General features: G+C 42.1%; 2 protein-coding genes across 7 annotated transcripts in view; one reads left to right on the plus strand and one right to left on the minus strand.

Annotated features, from left to right (window-relative positions):
• The window catches only part of ATP8A1 (ATPase phospholipid transporting 8A1), a 94,151-nt gene extending 85,884 nt beyond the window's left edge, over window positions 1-8,267 (plus strand). For all 6 annotated transcript variants that reach the window (XM_025149963.3, XM_040699787.2, XM_040699786.2 and 3 more), the window contains 2 exons: window positions 2,897-2,988; window positions 3,641-8,267. In XM_025149963.3, the coding sequence (XP_025005731.1) occupies window positions 2,897-2,988; window positions 3,641-3,738 (190 nt within the window). In that variant the 3' untranslated portion in view covers window positions 3,739-8,267. The remainder of the gene's footprint in view (window positions 1-2,896; window positions 2,989-3,640) is intronic.
• Window positions 8,268-11,672: 3,405 nt separating this feature from the next.
• Window positions 11,673-13,710, minus strand: SHISA3 (shisa family member 3). Its single transcript, XM_040700477.2, has 2 exons — window positions 13,413-13,710; window positions 11,673-13,028 (listed from the first exon to the last, which is right to left on the minus strand). The coding sequence occupies exons 1-2, from the start codon at window positions 13,693-13,695 to the stop codon at window positions 12,586-12,588; spliced, it is 726 nt and encodes a 241-aa protein (XP_040556411.2). The 5' UTR covers window positions 13,696-13,710; the 3' UTR covers window positions 11,673-12,585.
• Between the last annotated feature and the right edge of the window lie 5,267 nt (window positions 13,711-18,977).

An 18,977-nucleotide genomic window follows, 5' to 3' on the forward strand; every position in this document is an offset into this window, starting at 1 on the left:
GGATTTATTTCCTCAGTAATATTTTTTGGGGGGTGTTTTTAATTCAGGTAACAGAGACAAAACTTCACCCTTCATGGATAAAGTATTCTTCGTTAAGGAAATGCTTTGATGAAGTGACTTACATGCATCTCTCACCACATCCCATTAATCCCAAAGCATCCCAGTGGTGTCCCAGAACATGGGATTCCATCTCCTTCTGTCTGCACACACCAAGGTCACAGAGCCTGAGCTGGGACACCAGAGTGGATCACAGCCTTTTTCCAAGGCAACCTGTGCAGTGATCCTGATCATGGGCATGATGGAGATGGGTAAATGGTTGAACTAGATTATCTGAATGTTTTCTCCAATCTTAGTGATTCTGTGATCTTCAGAAGCTTGACTGAACAACTGTGCTGAACAGCTGTGACACCAACTAATATTTTTTCCTAGCAAAAAAACTCTGGAAGTACCTTTCTATGTTACAACAGAGAAAGGGATTTTTTTTTTCTCATAAATTGCCACGTAACCAGAAACAGCAATAATATTATTACTTACCATAAGAATATTTTGACTGCATGGGCTGACAATAGCACAAATAACAGCCCTAACTTTTACAAATGTCTTTATAGGTATTTGCCACAAATGCTGCTTAATATAACAACTGTTTTTCATTCAGGCACCTTGGAAAGTTTTTATTTTTAAACCAGCCATGATTGGTCACGAATATATGAAGTAGTCACAGTTTTCCTGTAAATGAATATAAGAACTTCAAATGCAGTTAATATTCAGCTTTTCCGTATAGATATACATGATGAGCACAGTCACTTAGTTGCTATGATTGGTTAATTACGAAACTATGTTTTACTGACTTTGCATGTAGATTTTTAAATATGTGTTTGGATGGCAACAGGATGATTCATAATAAAGAGCCTGTGCTCTTTCATCAAGTATAGCAATAGAGCGGAATTTAATACCTGAATAGCTGGAAGCACTTTTGTTTTCCAAAATTGCTTCCTACTTTATTTGTATTTTCTGTACCAGCAATCAGATCTATGCAGTGGAAACTTCATTATACATAAACTAACAGATGTGCATACTTCATGTAAAACTTAAGGCAGTATTTTCAGTGCTTAGCACTTAGGCAGTTTGAATAGTTCATTCTGGAACATGGGCAAGTGATAATGATGGTACTAAAATGCTAGAATAGGCCTACTGTTCTTGTAACAAAATAGTTTTGTATTAGAAAATAACACCTGTCAAAATAAAAAAATCACTGAAATTCTCTGTTTTCAACTAATATTAAGAAAGGTTTCTCAGATGTGCTGCAAAGCAGATACAGATTATGCCCCTATCAGAATATCTGCATGGTCTTTCACCTCTCTGCCCTCCTGTTGCATGTGAAAGGATTCATTTATTCACCCTGTGTATCACCTTGTGATTTACACCTCGGTCTCCAGTTTTTTAGAATCTCATCACTTTATCAGTTTGTAGCTCTGAACTGAAAAGCAAGGCACCTACACTGCCTGGTGGAGCAGTGATGAAGAAATTTTTTTCTTTTTTTTTTCTTTTTTTTTTTTTTTCAAAAAGAGCTAAAGAGTTACCTCATGAAAATATGGAAGGTAAGGTGTATCTCAGTACTCTAAATTCTCCTTTCTTGGATTTTTGGCTTAGCCAGCAGATGCTGAGTGCTTTCCTGCAGTAGGTATCTAATTCCTTTTTATAAAGAAGGTTTTCCTTTCCTTTTTCATCCAGAGCATGGCCACAGAAGCAGTTTAGCCCACCCATCCACTTACCCTGTAGATTTTGTGGTTAGCCTTCCTCAGTGGATGTGAGGATGTAGGTTTACTTCTCTCTTCCCTCTTGCCAAGCTCTGACCTCCTGGCATATGCTTTAACCACCAGATAGCAGGGAAACAGGAAAGGGAGGCAGACCTCTAGTCTCTCCAGTTATGCCAGTGGTTCAGCTTCACGTAGAAAAATGGAGTGCTTAATGAAGAAAGAGTAAGCATTTCTAATTTACAGGTTTGAATGCTACTCTCGTAAGGGAAGGAATCCAGTTGCAGTTCTACCACTTAGTCTGGTAGGTAGTCTAAGAAGGTAGTCTGCTTAGCTAATTGACAAATAGTAGTAAGGAGTAATTTGGTCAGAACTCACTAGAGTTAGGTACGTGTAAGTCCTTCATGTTTACTACATCCTAACAGAGAGACAACTTTGATAATCCAGCAGAATTAACAGAATCGTATCACTCTGTACTCGGAATAGATTTAAGCAAACTAATTCATTTTTAGACCAGTTCACACTGGGAGGGACTGGATTTTTGAGCACTGGAAATGTAAAATGTAAGCTCTAATTCACAGCGAATATCAAATTCAGAGCAAGAAATTAGTGTTTCTATTATGATTTTTTTTTAATATAGTCTATGCATGTTCAATATATTATCAAAATTAAGGACATTCTGAGCCTATTGTAACTTTCCCTCCATCTTCTCTCGTATCGCCTCTAGGATACTGTTTCGGTTGAAGCTGAACCCTTCTTTCTGTAAGAAATATGGCCTGTTACTAACCAGCCCATGCTACTTCTAGAAAGCCAGTGCCTTCCCTTTACACCACATGTTTCTAAAGGAGTCATGGTCAATGTTTACAATATTGTTCATTTATTTGCATTGTCAGTGCATAACAGTACTTTAGGCAGATGTTTTGTGTGTACTGCAAGAAATAAAAAACAATACCAAGGATCTGGACTTCATAATCTGCCCTTGCACAGGCTTTTAATCATCTGTTTAATAATTAATTCAGGCACAAATAATAAACAAAAAATGAAGGTTTTCTTTTAATAGTTAATTTCTCTTTAACAGACTCAAAATATGAAAGAGATACTGAAACTAGTAAGTAAATTTTTCATGTCTGCTTTCTTTCTAGCTTAACTGAAAGAGCCCAACTACTGAAGAATGTCTTTAAGAAGAACCATGTCAACCTGTATCGCTCTGATTCTCTGCAGCAAAACTTGCTTCGTAAGTGTTCACTTTAAAAAACAAACAAACAAACAAACAGCAACAAAAAAGAACCTAATGTCCACTGGTAGCATAGAAGTAAAACTCCACCTTTTGCTGCATTTTTATGTAGTAAAGATGCAGATGCAGTATCCTTTTACTTTTTGCAGTGGCTTTTAATACATCTAGCCTTCACCTCTAAAATTTATGCCTTTCTTTTGTATTACAGACTGTATAGAACTCATTTTTAACATCTCAACATTATTAGTTAATACATTTTCTTGAGTTACAAACGAATCTTAAAGTTCATTTTCTAAACTTTAAGCATCTTTGCATTGCTTTAATTCAGTCTGTCTAAAAAAAAGGAAGCCACATACAGAAGGTAATTATCAAATACCGTGTTTGTAAGAACTGACAGTGTGTGTGACCATAATCGTTTAAATGTAGACTCAGTACACCATAACCTTTGCCTGTGGTTAGTATTCTATTCATTCCTAAGATTTTGCACAGAGTTCTGTGTAACTGCAAAATTTTGTAAGAATGGTGTAGGTTTTCTCCCTACACTCTTCACCTTCATTGACCTTTGTTAAGTTGCCTTCATTAAAGCTTTAAAGTACTGAGGAATATGCGAAATGTGATAAGAATTGGTTTCTGTTTTGTTTTGTATCTGCAGATGGCTATGCTTTCTCTCAAGATGAAAATGGCATTGTTTCCCAATCTGAAGTAATACGAGCTTATGATACCACAAAACAAAGGCCTGAGGAATGGTGAAAGAACACAGCTCAAAATTCAGGCCTTATAAGTTGCTTTTGTGAGACAGACTACTAGATCTTTGCTGGGAGCTGCGACCATGGCACAGTTATCAGCAATTTCAAGATCTGTGATGGTCTTATTCCATACAGTTTGGATTTATGTATTCAGTAGACATAAGCACTGTGCAACTATACTATAACACAACATCTCTAAATTTTTTACTGGGTATTCGCTTAGCCTTTGTAAACAGATCGGAATTTACCTTATATCTTGCCAGCTTGCTTATTTTACAATGAAGTTGAATCAGTACTGGTTATGTACTTGGAAGGTAATGATCAGATTGCTAAACATACTTTACATTGACAGACCATTGGCATCTGTGAAGGTTTTTTTAAGTGGCAATGTATTTAAATACAGTTGATAACAAGCCTTCAATTTCAACAAGTGCTGAAAAAATAGTATATTAACGGTGTTCACTCGCCTTCTTTAAGAAAGATTTTGAGTCGAGATGTTTATAGTTGTTTGTGTCAAACTAGCCTAAAAACGCTTGCCAAAGAAGTTCCATAAATGTTTTCTGTTGTCAGAAATACTTTGAAAGGAAATGAACTCCAGTCCTGATCTCAGAACTGCATGCTTGAGTCTTTGCACTTGCAGAGAAGGATTTAAAGTGCAGTGCGTCTAATGTGAGTGGCCTTGATGGCATTTGCTTTCAAAAGTGCAAGTATTGCACCCTTGGCCTTATAGAATTTTTTCCCTTATTTTCACTTAGTAGTGCATATGTTGAAAACGGCTGCCACCTTGTAAAATTGAGTACACATTATTTTGTTCAAACTGTAAAGAATTGCACTGCCTTACTTCCCCTATCAAACGTTAATTATTTTTGCGGTTTGATTTGGTAGTTGTATCTGCTTATTCAGTAGGTTCAGTAGCAAGTTTGTTAATTTATTTTTAAAAATTAATCACATTTTCAATCTTTTTATACTAAAATAATGCATACATTGAAATACAGAGCAAAGCATGCCCTGCAGTAGTGTGTGGCACGTACCATTTTATTTGCGCTGAAGCTGCTTCCTATAAAGATGTGAAATAACATTTCAGCAGTCTCTTTCAAACATACTGATCATGCAAAATACCTATACGTGCACCTTTAATGAAAAGCAGAGAGGAAGTGACTGCAAAGAAAGATACACTTACGGTTTTTATTAAAGAAAGTATTAAAAATTAAAAAATAAAAATAAAAAAAGATGGAAGGGAAGTTAAATTTAAAGCTTCTTAGTAAGAATATGGTGATAATGGTGTTTTTAGGTAGTTATAGTTGATATTTCTCAGCTTGCCATTCAGTGGCCATCAGGTTTCAAACAACAAAAAGCTTTTTTAACTTCAGAGATTATTTAAATCTTGTAGCTTTTTAGTCTGTGTTAATTCTGATTTTAAATGCCATCATAATTACATCTAGAATACATTTTTCCATGGAAACAGTCACTTTCGTTTTTAATTAAATTTCAGTGCATTGTATAGAAATGATACTTTTTTTCCTTGAATGGAGATCAGCTAAATGGAAAAGCAGAACAATGACATCCTTCGTGATCTGCTAGATTAAGAATTTCCTCTTGCTCTCCAGTTCAGCCAGTTTCAACTTACAAACAACAGGCCATATATTTGCATCTCTTCTCTACTGTCCTCAGTAAGTCTTAGAAAATCTTATAACGTCACTTACTAGAGGTGATTTCATCTCTCTGCCTTTCATCTAACTAAACATTTAACATGTAACTTCATTGCACTGTCCAGTTTTCTTGTGCTCCGTTCTAAAAGAATCTTACAAATACAAATCAGAACCCCAATAACAGAAACGATATGAAAGTACATATTTCAGAAGGCGTATCAAATGGGAAGGCAGTCTGCATTTCATATGCATGTTATGCAATGTCTTCCTCCCATTTTCTCAGAGTGATCTCTAAACAGAAGAGAAAACAAGACACAGGGACAAAGGGGACGTATCCCACTAGAAACAGTACTGCCAGTCAGTCATGCAGACAAGAACTGCCTTCAGAAAAGCCATTTCAGGCAGAGATAAATAGATGGATCAATATGGGAGGGGCAAATCACTTGACCTGAGGCAGGAAGAAAAAATTTGGGGCCATGGCCCTTTCCTGAAACGGGGATCCCTATTTTCTGTCATCGAAAGGACAATGGCCAACTTGAAAACATTTCTGAAATTAACCATGATACTGTTTTTCTCTTACAAATGTCCCAATCCATCCATTCTCTCTTTCTAACCAACTTTTTATGATTTTTCTGCTCTCGGTGATTTGTTCACGGATTTTGCAGAAATTCCATGAGCACTATAAATTCATTGTAATATATTGTGAGAGAATTGTAAGAACAGCCATTCTTCACATTTAAAATAAAGTGTTCTCCCCATTGTAGCAGCTTGTTGAAAATGACCCACAGTATATCCCCCATTTGTCTGTATTAAAAAAGTAAGCGAAACAACTCTAAATTAGACTGTAATTTAAGTTTTTTTAAGATAGTGTAATCCTGTCATTGTTTCATATTTACATCTTTACAGAATTCAAATTTCACAAAGTACATTTTTTCGCTTTTATTGTGGTGTTTTTCTCTTTTCTCTATACTTTTCCCACATGCTGCATGTTATTGTCTGGAATTAGTGGTAGGAAGATACTGCTTCATAGAGGCAGTAAAAAGAAAATGTGACAATTCTAACCATGTTTTTTTGAACATCTGTGTACAACTTCGTTTGAAAATCTGAGACCAACCTACCTATGTGCGCCCACTTTTTAAATCAGATCAAGTATACAATATGCACTTTATTTTCCTGTGAAGTACACGGTAATAGGATCTGTTATCATCTGATTTGTTCATCCTATCTTTGTTAACGTAAGGGGGGGGTTGTGCAGATGTTAGTTTGAAGAAAAAAAAACAGTGTGGGCAAAAATGTTTGTAACAGTGCATTTGTTCTCACTGTTTAACGATTCAAATTTGTATTAAATACAGAATTCACATAGAATTTTCCATCTGATTCACGTGCACTGTGTAATGACAAGTTAGTATTGCAAATTTACATTGGAAAGTTGGAGCAGTGCCACTTTGAAATCGGGTATGTTATATAAATACTGTTGCTTAATTATTTTTAAATACGTAGATAGATAAGTGATTCAAAAGAGTAACTGGAAACAATTTTAACAAACTTATTGCTAACTCGTATTGGGAAACTTTTCTTTCCAGTTCCTAATTTTACACTTATTTTTGCAAGGCGGTTTCGACAGATTTATACTCGATCATCATTCTATTTGTATAAGAAGATAAAATATTTTGAAACAGTAAGAGATAGATGAAAATTCCTATATGCCCACATCCATTCATAAAATTCCCTGTGTCACAGAGATGTGTATGAAGTGTCTTTAGGGCTTTGCATTATCATCATTTGAACCCATCTTGAATGATTAGTAATTTGGGACATGTGTTAAATTTAAGGAGAGAAGTTATTTTCCTGTTTTCTTCTGTGTTGTGTAAAAGCACTTGTAGTTCTGATGAATTTGTCATTTCGTCTGCATGAGGTGATATTTTTTCAGTGTTCTGAGGCAATGCATGGTGGTTGCTCTGCCCTCATTTGTACTGCCTTCGTTAAAAGTCTCCTCATAGTATAGCAGAAGCTAGTGCTGTGGAAGCAAATCAGTTTGTCGATCCCATTTTCTTGGTACTGAATGTTTTCACTGGTAGCAAACTCAACAAATGAGTCGCTCCTTTGCCCCCCCACCCTCGCTCCCCCAGTTTGTTCTCTGTTAACCAATAGATCTTCATTAAACAAAGGAATATTTTAGCATTCCAAACCTGGTTCCTGCTTATGCAAGCCGTTACTCACATAGGCTTCAATTGGGCTGCTCGTAAGTATGAGGGCTGCTCAGCTGAGCAACGGCGTGCAGAGTTGAGCGCGTAGGAGGGTAGGTACTTTTGGAGGATTGCTTAAATGAAAGCATCTCCGTGAATAGTGTGATTTGTAATTGCAAAGCTGTGACCAGAATAAGTTTTTGGGTTTTGTTGTTTTATTATTTTTTTTTGTAATTTATGTTTTATCGTGTTTCTTTATTGTAGAACTGAAGCCATAAATGCACTAATATTGTTTTTTTTAATACTTCGACTTAATTTTCCATTAAGACTTTCAGTGTTTGATATGTATGAACTGCTGCAGAAAGTGGTCGCTATGTACAAGCAAAATCTGCATTCGAGGCAAAGTGAGGTTTTACAGCCCCGCTGAGCCATTACTGCTGAAACTGTTGTGGAAATTATGAAGCTGCATGAACGAAGACTTCTTGAATCGGTGTTTATGGTAGTTTCTCAGGTTTCGTTTTAACTGGATGTTAAATGCACTGTGTTTTCTAGTTACTCTCTTTTAGTAACACATTTGGTTCTATGCAGTGTTACATGTCATTTAGCATTTGGTGAATGTGCATGTTTTGAACTGCAAATTTTAAATGTTTTGTCTTTTAATTGTTAAAAAAAAATAAATAAACTTTGCCATTAATGAAGGTGTTTTATTGAAGTGAATGGTTGCAAGTGCAAGGGATTGCTTTCAAAGAAGAATATGTATCTCCATCAGTCTTGTTTTTTTATTCTTCCAAAATGGGACATATCAGGAATGGCATTTCACAAGCATCAAAGATCACTCTTTTGTGGTAAGTTGAAAAAGTCTAAAAATGGAGTTTCTTTTTTTAAGTAGTTACTTTCAACTGTCTTACTTGGCTCTCATGTGAAGTCCAGAAATTGTTTCAAACAAACAAAAAGAATATGCGAGTCCGCAATGTAATGATTTGCAGCCGAGCCCTAAGGTAGTTCTGGTGGTGCTACCCTGTCTGGAAGGAGAAGTATGCAGTACAGAAAGGGCAAAGCAGGAATAAGGGAATCTTGCCTCATTTTTCAGACAGCAGTGGTAAGTACCGTATCCTTTGGCTGCAATAGTAGCAGATGCTTCTTTACCTTAACAGTGTCCACCCACTGAATAAAAATCAGTACAGCCACACCTGATTGTGTTTTGGGTGTAGGTGGGTGACTGTTTTTGTTGTTGTTTTTTAATGTTAGGCAATTGATTTGTCTTGTAGATTTTGTATTCTGTCAAGTTAGGATCGATAGCGAGTGCACCTTCTATGCTGTTTCATGATGCCCTCCTAAATGGTAAAGCTGCTTAAGGCAATTCCACATCCTCTGTTATGCTGACAGTCATAACAGCATTGGAATTACTCGGGCTATAATCCAGGTTATAACAAAGGTTCCTTTTCAAGTCCTTACCCTCTTCTCTTATGGGAAATGTTAGTCCTAAGCAAAACCATTTCACTCAGCTGATTGTACTGCAGGCCCGAATCCATCATAATTCAGGTGAAGAGAAAGAAGAGAGGCATTTCTTCCCGGCTCTGCTAACAAATACAGCCTATCATGGAATTACAGCCTCGGCATAATTGCATATCAAAAACTTTGCCTGGATGTTGCAGAACAGCAGACCGTTCAGAAGCAGTTCTGTTCAGAGCAGCCTGCACACAGCACATGGCTGCATGCAGAAGAGCAGCACCAAGGGCTGGCTCTGGATCTTTAATGTTACTGTCAACCTTTATGCTAACAGTAGCAGCAAAATGATTTTGAAATTGTCATATATCATTTCATTATACTCCAGGGGCATTAACACTACAAGTAGCCCATCAGCATACCCAGCCATTTGCTATACTGCATACTTTCAAATAAAATCCTTCGGAAATTCCTGTGAGCACATGTAATGCTTTCCTTTGCACACTGGAGGTCTGATATGCTCTGGAGATGTGTGTGGAAGAGACCCTTAGTACAGGAAAACAAAACAAAGGGCTGATCTAATTCATGTCACTGTTACTCTTTGCCCACAGGTTTGGGTTTCAGACGTGCCATTGCAGCTAATGGCAGTCACAGCGTTTTGTACATAATGTGTGTGAATGACAATAACCATCTCACTGAGTGTGGATCGTTTCCATTTATTCTTTCATTTTGATATGTTTGACATCAGTGTCACTCCATCAAAGGGAGTATGAAGTAGTTTCACCATGACAAATGAAGTAAACCTCTGCTAAAAAAAAAAAAAAAAAAGTGTGGATGGTAAGCAAGGACTGCCTAAATGTTCTTTTCTTGTTCAGGCCAACATCTTGCCCTTCAAACTGCTTCATTAGTCATTAAAATTGTCGACCAAAATGCCATTTGTGTTCTGTCTGCAGGTTTTGAAAGAAAGGGTACTTTCTGTAAATCACAGCAGCATCTCTGCCATTGGGTCCTTCTTGTTCAGAAGGAAACTCAGCACTGTAACTCAGAGCCCAAATCCATTGTGCTGGAGATGACCAACATAGGCCATGACTACTTCAACCTTTGGGTTTGTGTTCTGGCAACCTCTCTTCCTCTCCCTTGCACTATATGCCTCACTGTCACCATCCTTACTTTAACAGTAACTCACCATTCTTGGTCAGCCTGTTTGCACAACGCCATCCCCACCACACCTGCTGTCATCGTTCCCAAGAACAACTTGAGGTGCTCAGCACAGCATATACTTTGAGGTCTGATTCAATGGAGCTGTTCCTGTGTATCATTTACCCAGCATTTTACGAGGCCAAACTCAGCATCAGAGATGGAAGGGAATGAGCTCAGGCAGCTCTTCCCTATGAGGCTGAATTTCACATACGTGTCAAACCTTACAGCCTCTACCTAGGCTGAATAAACCTTCACACCTGAAAGACTGTCATCAGGCATAGCAAAAATCAGTCCCTGTGTTAATACATGAGTAGATGTGACTTCAGAGCCTGCTGCAGCTGTTCTTGAGCCTGGCCGTTCACGTACACTGACAGATGCTAATAGGCAATAACTGTGCCAAACTCCCAATCGCTCACCCATGTCACATCTTTGAGAGGAAATGCCAGATTTCAGCTTGCTGTCACCTTTGTCAATGGTCCTGATGCTTAATCAATGTTTAAAGAAAATAAAATTGTTCTTTCCTAGCCAAAATGGATCACATTGATGCTTCCGCCTGTGAGATCTCTTGCTTGAATTTACTGCAAGAGAAATATTTCTACCAACTGAAGACATACTACATAAAGCATCACTCTATGGAACATGAGTTGTCTTTTCCTTAGAAATTTCATGGAGTGTAACATTGATTATGCAGCAAAAATCATCGTTAAAGCTGATATTGTCAGAATTAATTTTTTATAAAGGCAACAAAACATTGTTAGATCTGTGCTAGGAAAAAAAAAGCCCACTGTTCAATTCTTGAGAAAGAACCATTAACTACTGGTATCTCTTCAAAAATACAAAGTGAGATTTCCCCCAGTTCAGACCAGAAGTGCTGTGAATCTCATAAGCACTGATGCCTGTTGTTCAGGCCAGCTCCACCGCCTTCATCTGATCCCGCAAACGGGAGTTTGGGACTTACAAAACAGGGAAGTTCAGCCTCTGACACTGCAGAATCTTCCCTGTGGAAGTCCACGCATTCATCACAAAAACTGTAAAGGAGGCCCTTCAGTAATTGCCCACTTTTCTCATGCCTTTTCCCTTGGCTTGCTGTGTGTGTTTGATTTAGATGCCTTCTTTATTTTTCCTTCTTCCATTTGGTTTGTTGATTTACTTGGATGAAGGAATGCAGGGGGCAAACAAAACGTATTCCTGTGGCTGTTTCAGATTAAAATACCCAACTAATCAGTGTCGTTTTCAACCACATTACATTCTGAGGTGCATATACAAGATATTAATTAGTCTATTAGCTGGAGAGACTCCTACGTCATATTAAGTCTGCACAACAGGTGCACGATTAAAGATGTAAAGCATTTGCAAATGCAAAATACTGTTTTTGACAAGAAAATATGCAGAATAGTTCCACTGCCAAAGTGAAGATGCATTCATGGAGCAGTGTATGTGCAGAGACACAGCTGACACCAGATTTCCACCACCGTTTATTGATAAACTGTTGGTGTGACTACGAAATAATTAGTGCTGTCAATGCTGTAAATACATCTTAAATTACAAGCTTTACATTTATACACGGCTAATTTTACAAACAGAACTTCGGGATCGGTTCGTCCAACGTTACCCACGGCACTGAGCAAAAGGCCACCAAGAGGCTACGTCCCTCTAAAAAATGCCTCAGTGCAGCACCAGCTCTGGGATTCTATGCCAAGGAGTTATGTGGAAATATTAGCGAACACGTCCTGTTCTTCTAGCATAGGGTTATTTGGCTGCTCGGGACTGGTATGTTTTCAGCTAGCTTAATTCGTGCTATTTCATCTACTTTAGTTAAGTTCACCAGTACAAATATGCAATGTAAGTTCAGGTACATTATGTTTAGAAACCCTGGCCTTCAATATCTTTAGTACATACCTCCTCATGTTGCCCGTGGAAGCAGGCAGCTGGGTTAGGGTCCGCAGAGCTCTGGTTTAGTATTGTTACCTCTCTGTTACTTCTTATTGCTGCTGGGTAGAACTATGCTGGTTACTGGAGCCGTGGAGCGCGGCCGCTGCTTGTTAGCAAAGTTAATATCATTTATGGTTAAAACATCGCTTACAGCACCTTGAACTGAGTAACTTTGTCCCAGAATGGTTTTCTAGTCGTATCTCAGTGTGCTCTGCACAAATCAGACCAAACCGTCGGAGCAGTTGGTTATTAAGGCAGCTAAGATCGGAATACTTTACAAGACATCTGTAGCTGTAATCCAAGCTGGGGGAGGCACTCAGGGCTGTTCTGAGGCCTTGTGCTCCTCAATGGCAACTCACCCGCAGCTCTGCCTCCATCACAGCAGAGCACCAAGCACCGCAGTTGGTCCTCGCGCTGCCGAAGGCCACGACGCTCCGCTCAGCTCTGCACGAGGTCGGCGCAGCCCTTCCCGCCCAGGGCCGGATCAGGGTAGCCCAGGTACGGCGGTGCCTGTAGGAAGCCCGGCGGTGACCCCAGGTGCGCGGTGTGGGCTGCGGGAAAGCAGCCGGCTGAGTACGGGGGTGGTGGCGACGGCAGCAAGCAGCCCGGCTCTGCACGGGCCAGGGAGAAGCGGCGCAGGGAGCCGCTGGCCGAGCTGGAGCTGGTGGCCGTGCTGGACGGCCGGGATGGGGCCCGGCAGCTGGACGAGGGCAGGATCATGGGCAGAGTCTCGGTCTGGTAGCTCCGGAGGGAGAAGCGGATGGGTTGGGATGGCTGCTTGGGCCTGAGGCACGTGCAGCAGTAAACAGCCACCAGGGAGCCCACGATGATGAAGGCAATAAATATTGACCCGACGATGAGGAACGGGACATAGATGGGCTCTGGCAAGGAAAGAAAAGGAAAAGCTGTGTTAGCCAGGGGAAATACCCGTTCTCTGGATTAGAAATAAACCCCACGGAGTTCCCAAAGCCCCACGCCACTGTTTTGGTCCTGGTGGGCACTGACTATCGCAGGAGGCAGAGCCTCTGACCGCTCTTATCAGAGCTAAATTAAAAGTCCGTTCCCCACAGCCATGGGTCAAAGCTCCATTCTGCTGACATCTCCTCTCACCGACGCACGGCAGAAGCTCCGTACACCGCGTCTGCCTCACCACACCGCCACCGCCCGCTCCGTGCGGGCTCCCCCAGTCCCGCTCTCCTCTTTCCCCCTCACCCCTCCGGAGCCCGCGGCTGCGCTCTCCCCGCTCCGCGTCCCGCGGCACTCACGGGCGCTGACCGCCGGCTCCGGAGGCTCCCGGTGGTTGGTGCAGCCTCCCTGCTCCAGCCGCGCCTCGGCGGCCGCGCAGCAATAGCGCAGCGCGCAGGAGCCGCAGCAGATGGTGGCGGCCGCTGTGTCAAAGCCCTCGGGGCACTGGAAGCCGTCGTGGTAGCCGCCCTGCCCGTCCACCCAGCCGTGGCAGTACTCCCCTCCGCCGCGCTGCCCGCCGCCGCCGCCCAGCAGCCCCAGCAGGAGGCAGCGCAGCAGCAGCAGCCGCCGCCGCCCCGCCATCGCCCCGCGCTGCCCGTCCGCCCCGGCGGGGCACGCAGGGGGCGGCCCCGGGTGCGGAGCCGCGTCCGGGGGCTGCCCCCTCCGCCCGACCCCGCCGCGCCGCCGCCCCGCGGGAGGAGCCGCCCCCACCGAGCGGCCCCGCTCTCACCTGCCGCCCCGCGGCGCCCCGCACGGCCCCGCACCCTCGGGGGGGGGGCCTCTCTCGGCTCTGCGTGAACCGGCGGCGCTCCTCCCGAGACAGGAGGCTTGGCGGCAGTGCCTTGAGAGAGTCGGAAAACGAGCGAGCGTGAGATTTAGCGCTACGACTCTGCTTTTTATCTCGCTTCCTCTGCCGGGTGCTTGGTACGCGCACGCGGACCCGCGGGAGATGGACCGCACCTCTGGGAGAGTGGGGCCGAGCAGAGGGACGCGGCTGTTCTTTGGCCGTCTGAGACTTTCTCCGCCGACAGCACAATAGTGAGTCGGCCAGCATCGCGAAAGCCACAGAAGGAGCCGCTTATCCACTTATTCTAGGGGAAATAATCTTCGGAACGAACCGAGCAGATTTGGGCTTCTGGTTGGAGCAGGGAAACATCTCTCCGAGTGATGCGTCCCCGGCGTGCCACCCACAGCGATGCGCCTCCGACATCGGAGCGCTGGAGGACAGTTTTGCGTCCCTCGGGGCTGAGCCTTCTGCCGACCCCGGGCGCGGCCCTCAAGGCGAATAGTTCCGTCTGTTTCCCCTTAACCGGGCCGTTCTCTCGGGTTCCTCTCTCTCCGACCTCTTTTTCTTCCCCTCTCATTTTGATTTCCGGAAATATTACCGGATAGGAGGAACAAATGCAGATTAAAAATTAAAAACCGTGTAAAGCAAAATGTTTTCCGCCTCCGTTTAACACCCGGAGCCGTCTCTCCCCGCTCCCTGCTCCCCCTGGCGGGGCCAACGACCGACCGCACAGGGAAGAGCATCCTCAGCTTCAGGTCGGGGTCATCGCGATGCTACGTGTGCCTCATTTAGACGCATGGGGTTGGGTAACGTCCCTGCGAGGTACCCACGGTGGTTTTGCGTGTTGTTGTATAGGAAGCCTCCCAGCTCACAGGTAATGCGCTGCCATCAATTCTGGACAAAAAGCAGTGATTTTAAAAGCCCGTGTGACTATTGCTCTCACGGCTGTTGTTGTTTATAAGGCTTAGTGTTAAAACTAATGCGGGAGAACAGTCCTGTAAAAAGCAGTAAAGATAATAATACCATAAACTACTGACAAAATGACCTGGCAGGCTTTTCTCACTGTCCCCACAGCTGGCTCACAGGGAGAGCTCATTACAGCACAAATTCAGTGTGAGATCAAACTTCAGTTACTTCTGAAAGCACTGCAGCCATGTCTGCAGTAATTAGTCCACTTCCACCAAACTGACGGCTTTTAAAAAGGCATTAAAAACTCCTTACACGGATTCACAGCTCCCACCAACGATCTCACCATTCTTGGGGTTCTGGCTTTGGAGTTTTGTCGTCGTTTGGGGTTTTTTTCTGTTTTCACTATGATGCAGCCATGGGCTGCAGCTGCTGGCCCTGGCACTTGGCATTTTATGCTTTATAACTGACCTGTCAGTACTGTAGGGCAGGATGTGGCCACCTACAGTAACACTGAATGAACCTTTTGAATCAGGTAGTTACAGATCCGAAGGAAAAGAAAAGAAAGAAACTTGAGCTACCTTAGCCCAATGGCAGACCAAATAAATAAGACGAACCATGACACCAATGCCACATGGCTCGCTTCAGGAGCAGGTTGTTGGGTTAGGGGTGTACAGGTACGCGTATGAGCACATAGCAGTAGAGTTGGCAGCACAGCTGGTGGACAAGCTGGATTCAGACCTCAGAAATCATTAGTCTTTCTCCCTATGGCAGCAAGAGCAGCGGCTGCTCTCTGCTTCAGCATCCATATGCAGACAGAGTTGCTGGGAGGAGAGCAGCAAGGACAGATGTCTACAAGAGATAGGAGTGGTGTCCTTATGGGAGATGCAGTAATGCTTCCTTCATTTTCATCAGCTAAGTGCTACATTCGTATATTCAAGAAGACAAGAGCAAGAAATTACCAATGCAATTTGTTTTTCCTGAAATACATAGTGTTAAACAGGAGAGCACAGTTTTAATCTTAAATTGTTATGATTATTACAAAACTAAAGTACCAAAGTAATAAGCGTAAAGAAATCTCCCAGTAGATTGGTTAAAGAGCTGTGACATCACACTGCCTCCTTGCACACTTCTTCCCTATAAACCCGTCCTTGGGCCAGGCCTTGAGCACAGGACCTTGCTCAGGTAGAGAAGTAGCAGTATGGATAACTCTATCCCTTGTTAAGGGACATTCATGACTCAGACTGGGGCTGGAAGAACTGATAGCGAACACCTGGTTCAACAGCTGAGTGTAACTGAGCATGCACCTAAAAATCAGCCTATGGCTGTGAATCAGTCGTCTTACCCCATAAATAGTGGTGGTCCAGGGGCCTGAAAACTCCTGCATAGCATCTGTCTGTGTGACAGGGGCTTCCCTGAGCAGGGACTCCTCTCAAGGTTATACAGATTCAGAGATCTCTTACACCTTGATATCAAGATGCCTTGCTGATACAGAACCGTGGTAGGTGACTAACTGTTTGCCTTCAGCTTTTTTAGTTTTGCTAAGATTGTCTGAGATTGACTGTGTGCCTATGATTCATTAGATATCAGTCATGGAGCAAGTATGGCACTTGGTGTGGGTCCAGCCATATTCAGGCTCCTTACCTCCATGGTTCAAGTTGAGAAAGGAAGGGTGCCCTCTCTGAGCCTTATGACCTAATGGGAGGGTCTCCTGAATGAGTGCATTCAACTCTACCTTTTATACAGTAGAGAATGGGTATATTCAACCATTCTAATTCTTGTTAAATCGTTGTCTTATTTACAATTAAGCTTTATTAAACCTATTTAAATTGGTAGAAAAGTCTTCTGTCTTAATGGGGAAATTACATAGTGTAAAAATAGCTCCCTTATGTGATAAGAGTGCCTTAAGCCATAAAGTAAGATTCATCCTTCACAGAAATATGGGAGAATGACTCTGTAAGATACAACCACCTTCCGTTAGTAGTTTGTTTTTAACGTGTAAAAGATCTACACAGCAGATCACTTACAGCTCACTTGTAACAAATCCTTTTTACCTTAAAGAGTAATTCCTGTAGCATTGAATTTCTCCCTTACAGTTTAGTCAGACACCAATTACATGATTTTATCAAGTATTTTAATAGTAAAAACAGAAAATTAAGAGCTGGATTTACTGGTGTTTAGAATGTATTCTGAGCATTATAAAGCCACTTCCCACTGCTAGAAAGCAGGGATGAGTCTTGCAGCTTAGTGTGTGGATGTGTTCCCTTGGTCCCACTGGCTCCTCATCTGCTCCATCAGGCTACATTTCACCACCTGGAGACTGCTTCTTCAGCTCTGTATTTACATAAATGAATGTCTGTACAAGATGGTTAGGCTTTGTTCATTCATTGTATTTGTTGTCTTTGATATGGCTTCTTTACACTTCCTGTATACAGTGGTTTTCCCCGAATACATAAAATAGCCCATGTCTGAAAATACTAGGTTGTGATGTATTAGATCTGTATTTATGATAATCCAGGCAGTGAATGGAGGTGAGCTGACAGGCTGAGAACCAAATTGTTCATTCTAGTTGTAAGTGAGGCATGCGGAAGGAATATTTGTGGTTTCTGGTCTGAAGTGCACAGCCCTGAGCTTTACCCAAACAAAACCGATGTGCAGGAAAGGAGTCTTATCTTAAGGAGCCTGATATGTCAGAGTTCTGAACTGTGGCTCAGTAACAACTGGGGAGTGGCTTTAACTCAAGTCTGAGAGCAGGCACAATAACACTCTGTACAAAATACTTTGCTGGTAGTTTTTTTTATATAGCAGCCAAACACTGAGCAGATATCTTGGTTGAAATGCCCTCTTCCTGAAATAATACAGTCAACTAAAGGTCCTGGAAAGTGTCTAAGCTGAAGCCCGGGCTTCCTTTCTAAACCAAACTACACTGTATTACTGGGCACTGCACTTCATTGCCTCTGTTGCCCACTTGCCTAACTTAAGGTCTCCTTAAGTTTCTTACAGACCTTGAGTAGGAGGATGTCTTTGAGTGTGGAATGAGTACAGACTACACGTAGGAGGCCTAAAGGACTACATCTTTGAAGAACTACGCGTAGATTCATGAAATGTTTCAGAGTGAGCATTAGTTATTTTGGAGAGCAGTAATATTGACTTAAAATATTTAGCTTTTGGATTTCACTTGAAATATTTGCATAGGCTGAACGCAGTTGTGTTTGGGGAATTACTTGCTTTACTTCTAAGTATTACTTGTTATTCTTACATATAACAGCCTGAGGAAATTTTTTCTCCTTATCTACATTTCGGTCTCTTTGCTCAGATTTCTTCTGGGATCTGACCTACAAAAATCAACAGGATTTATGATACCCTGCAGTTTACAGCAAGCACTTAACAAATACTCCTATTTCAGATACAAAACTAATAATGTTCAAATATAGTCTCGGATGTTGCAGTCTTTGCTGTTCACTGAATAGTTTTCCAGCAAATGTCAAGGAAGGATGCCAAGGAAAGAGCTGTGCTGTATGAGCTGAGAGTACTGCATGAGATGCCTTGATGAAATAAATTGGTAATTGTTGCAGAAAGTGAAAGTAGACAGAGTGACACCTACAGCTTCTGCTTGTGCCTCGCAGACTGGAGTTGTCCCTTGGAAATCCAGAGGGCTCAGCAGAGCATCTTCTCATGACCTGAATGTTGAGCTGTTTGCTGCTGGATGCTGATGAACTGAGCATGTTGCACTGTTTGGGACCTTATTACCCAGCCTGACTGTTCTTTTTCTGTACACATAAGTTGGGCTTTAAATTAAAAGCTAGGTGGAGCAAGGACTGGCATCAATATGTGCTGAGACACAGCCTAACACAGCCAAGTCCAGCAGCAGGTTTTGGTAGTTGACTGGCATCTCAATATCTGACAACACCAATAATAAGTAGTAGCCTCGGCCTTAAAGCATTGCTCATCTGATCATAGAAGTCAGTCCTAAATGAGCTGAGTGAGTCCTAAATGAATGAGTCCTGCTAGCCTATATGTCACAGAAGTGAAATAAGTGTTACCACACAGGCAGCCTATAGTCCCTTGTATTACCCACATTTGGATCCTTCCAGTGACCTTATCTTGGTTGGAATTAATGATGAATTATGAGGAACTTCCTTTGGCTATCATTAGACTTTTGGCTCAGTGT

This window comes from Gallus gallus, chromosome 4 (assembly GCF_016699485.2).
Source record: "Gallus gallus isolate bGalGal1 chromosome 4, bGalGal1.mat.broiler.GRCg7b, whole genome shotgun sequence".
NCBI lineage: Eukaryota > Metazoa > Chordata > Aves > Galliformes > Phasianidae > Gallus > Gallus gallus.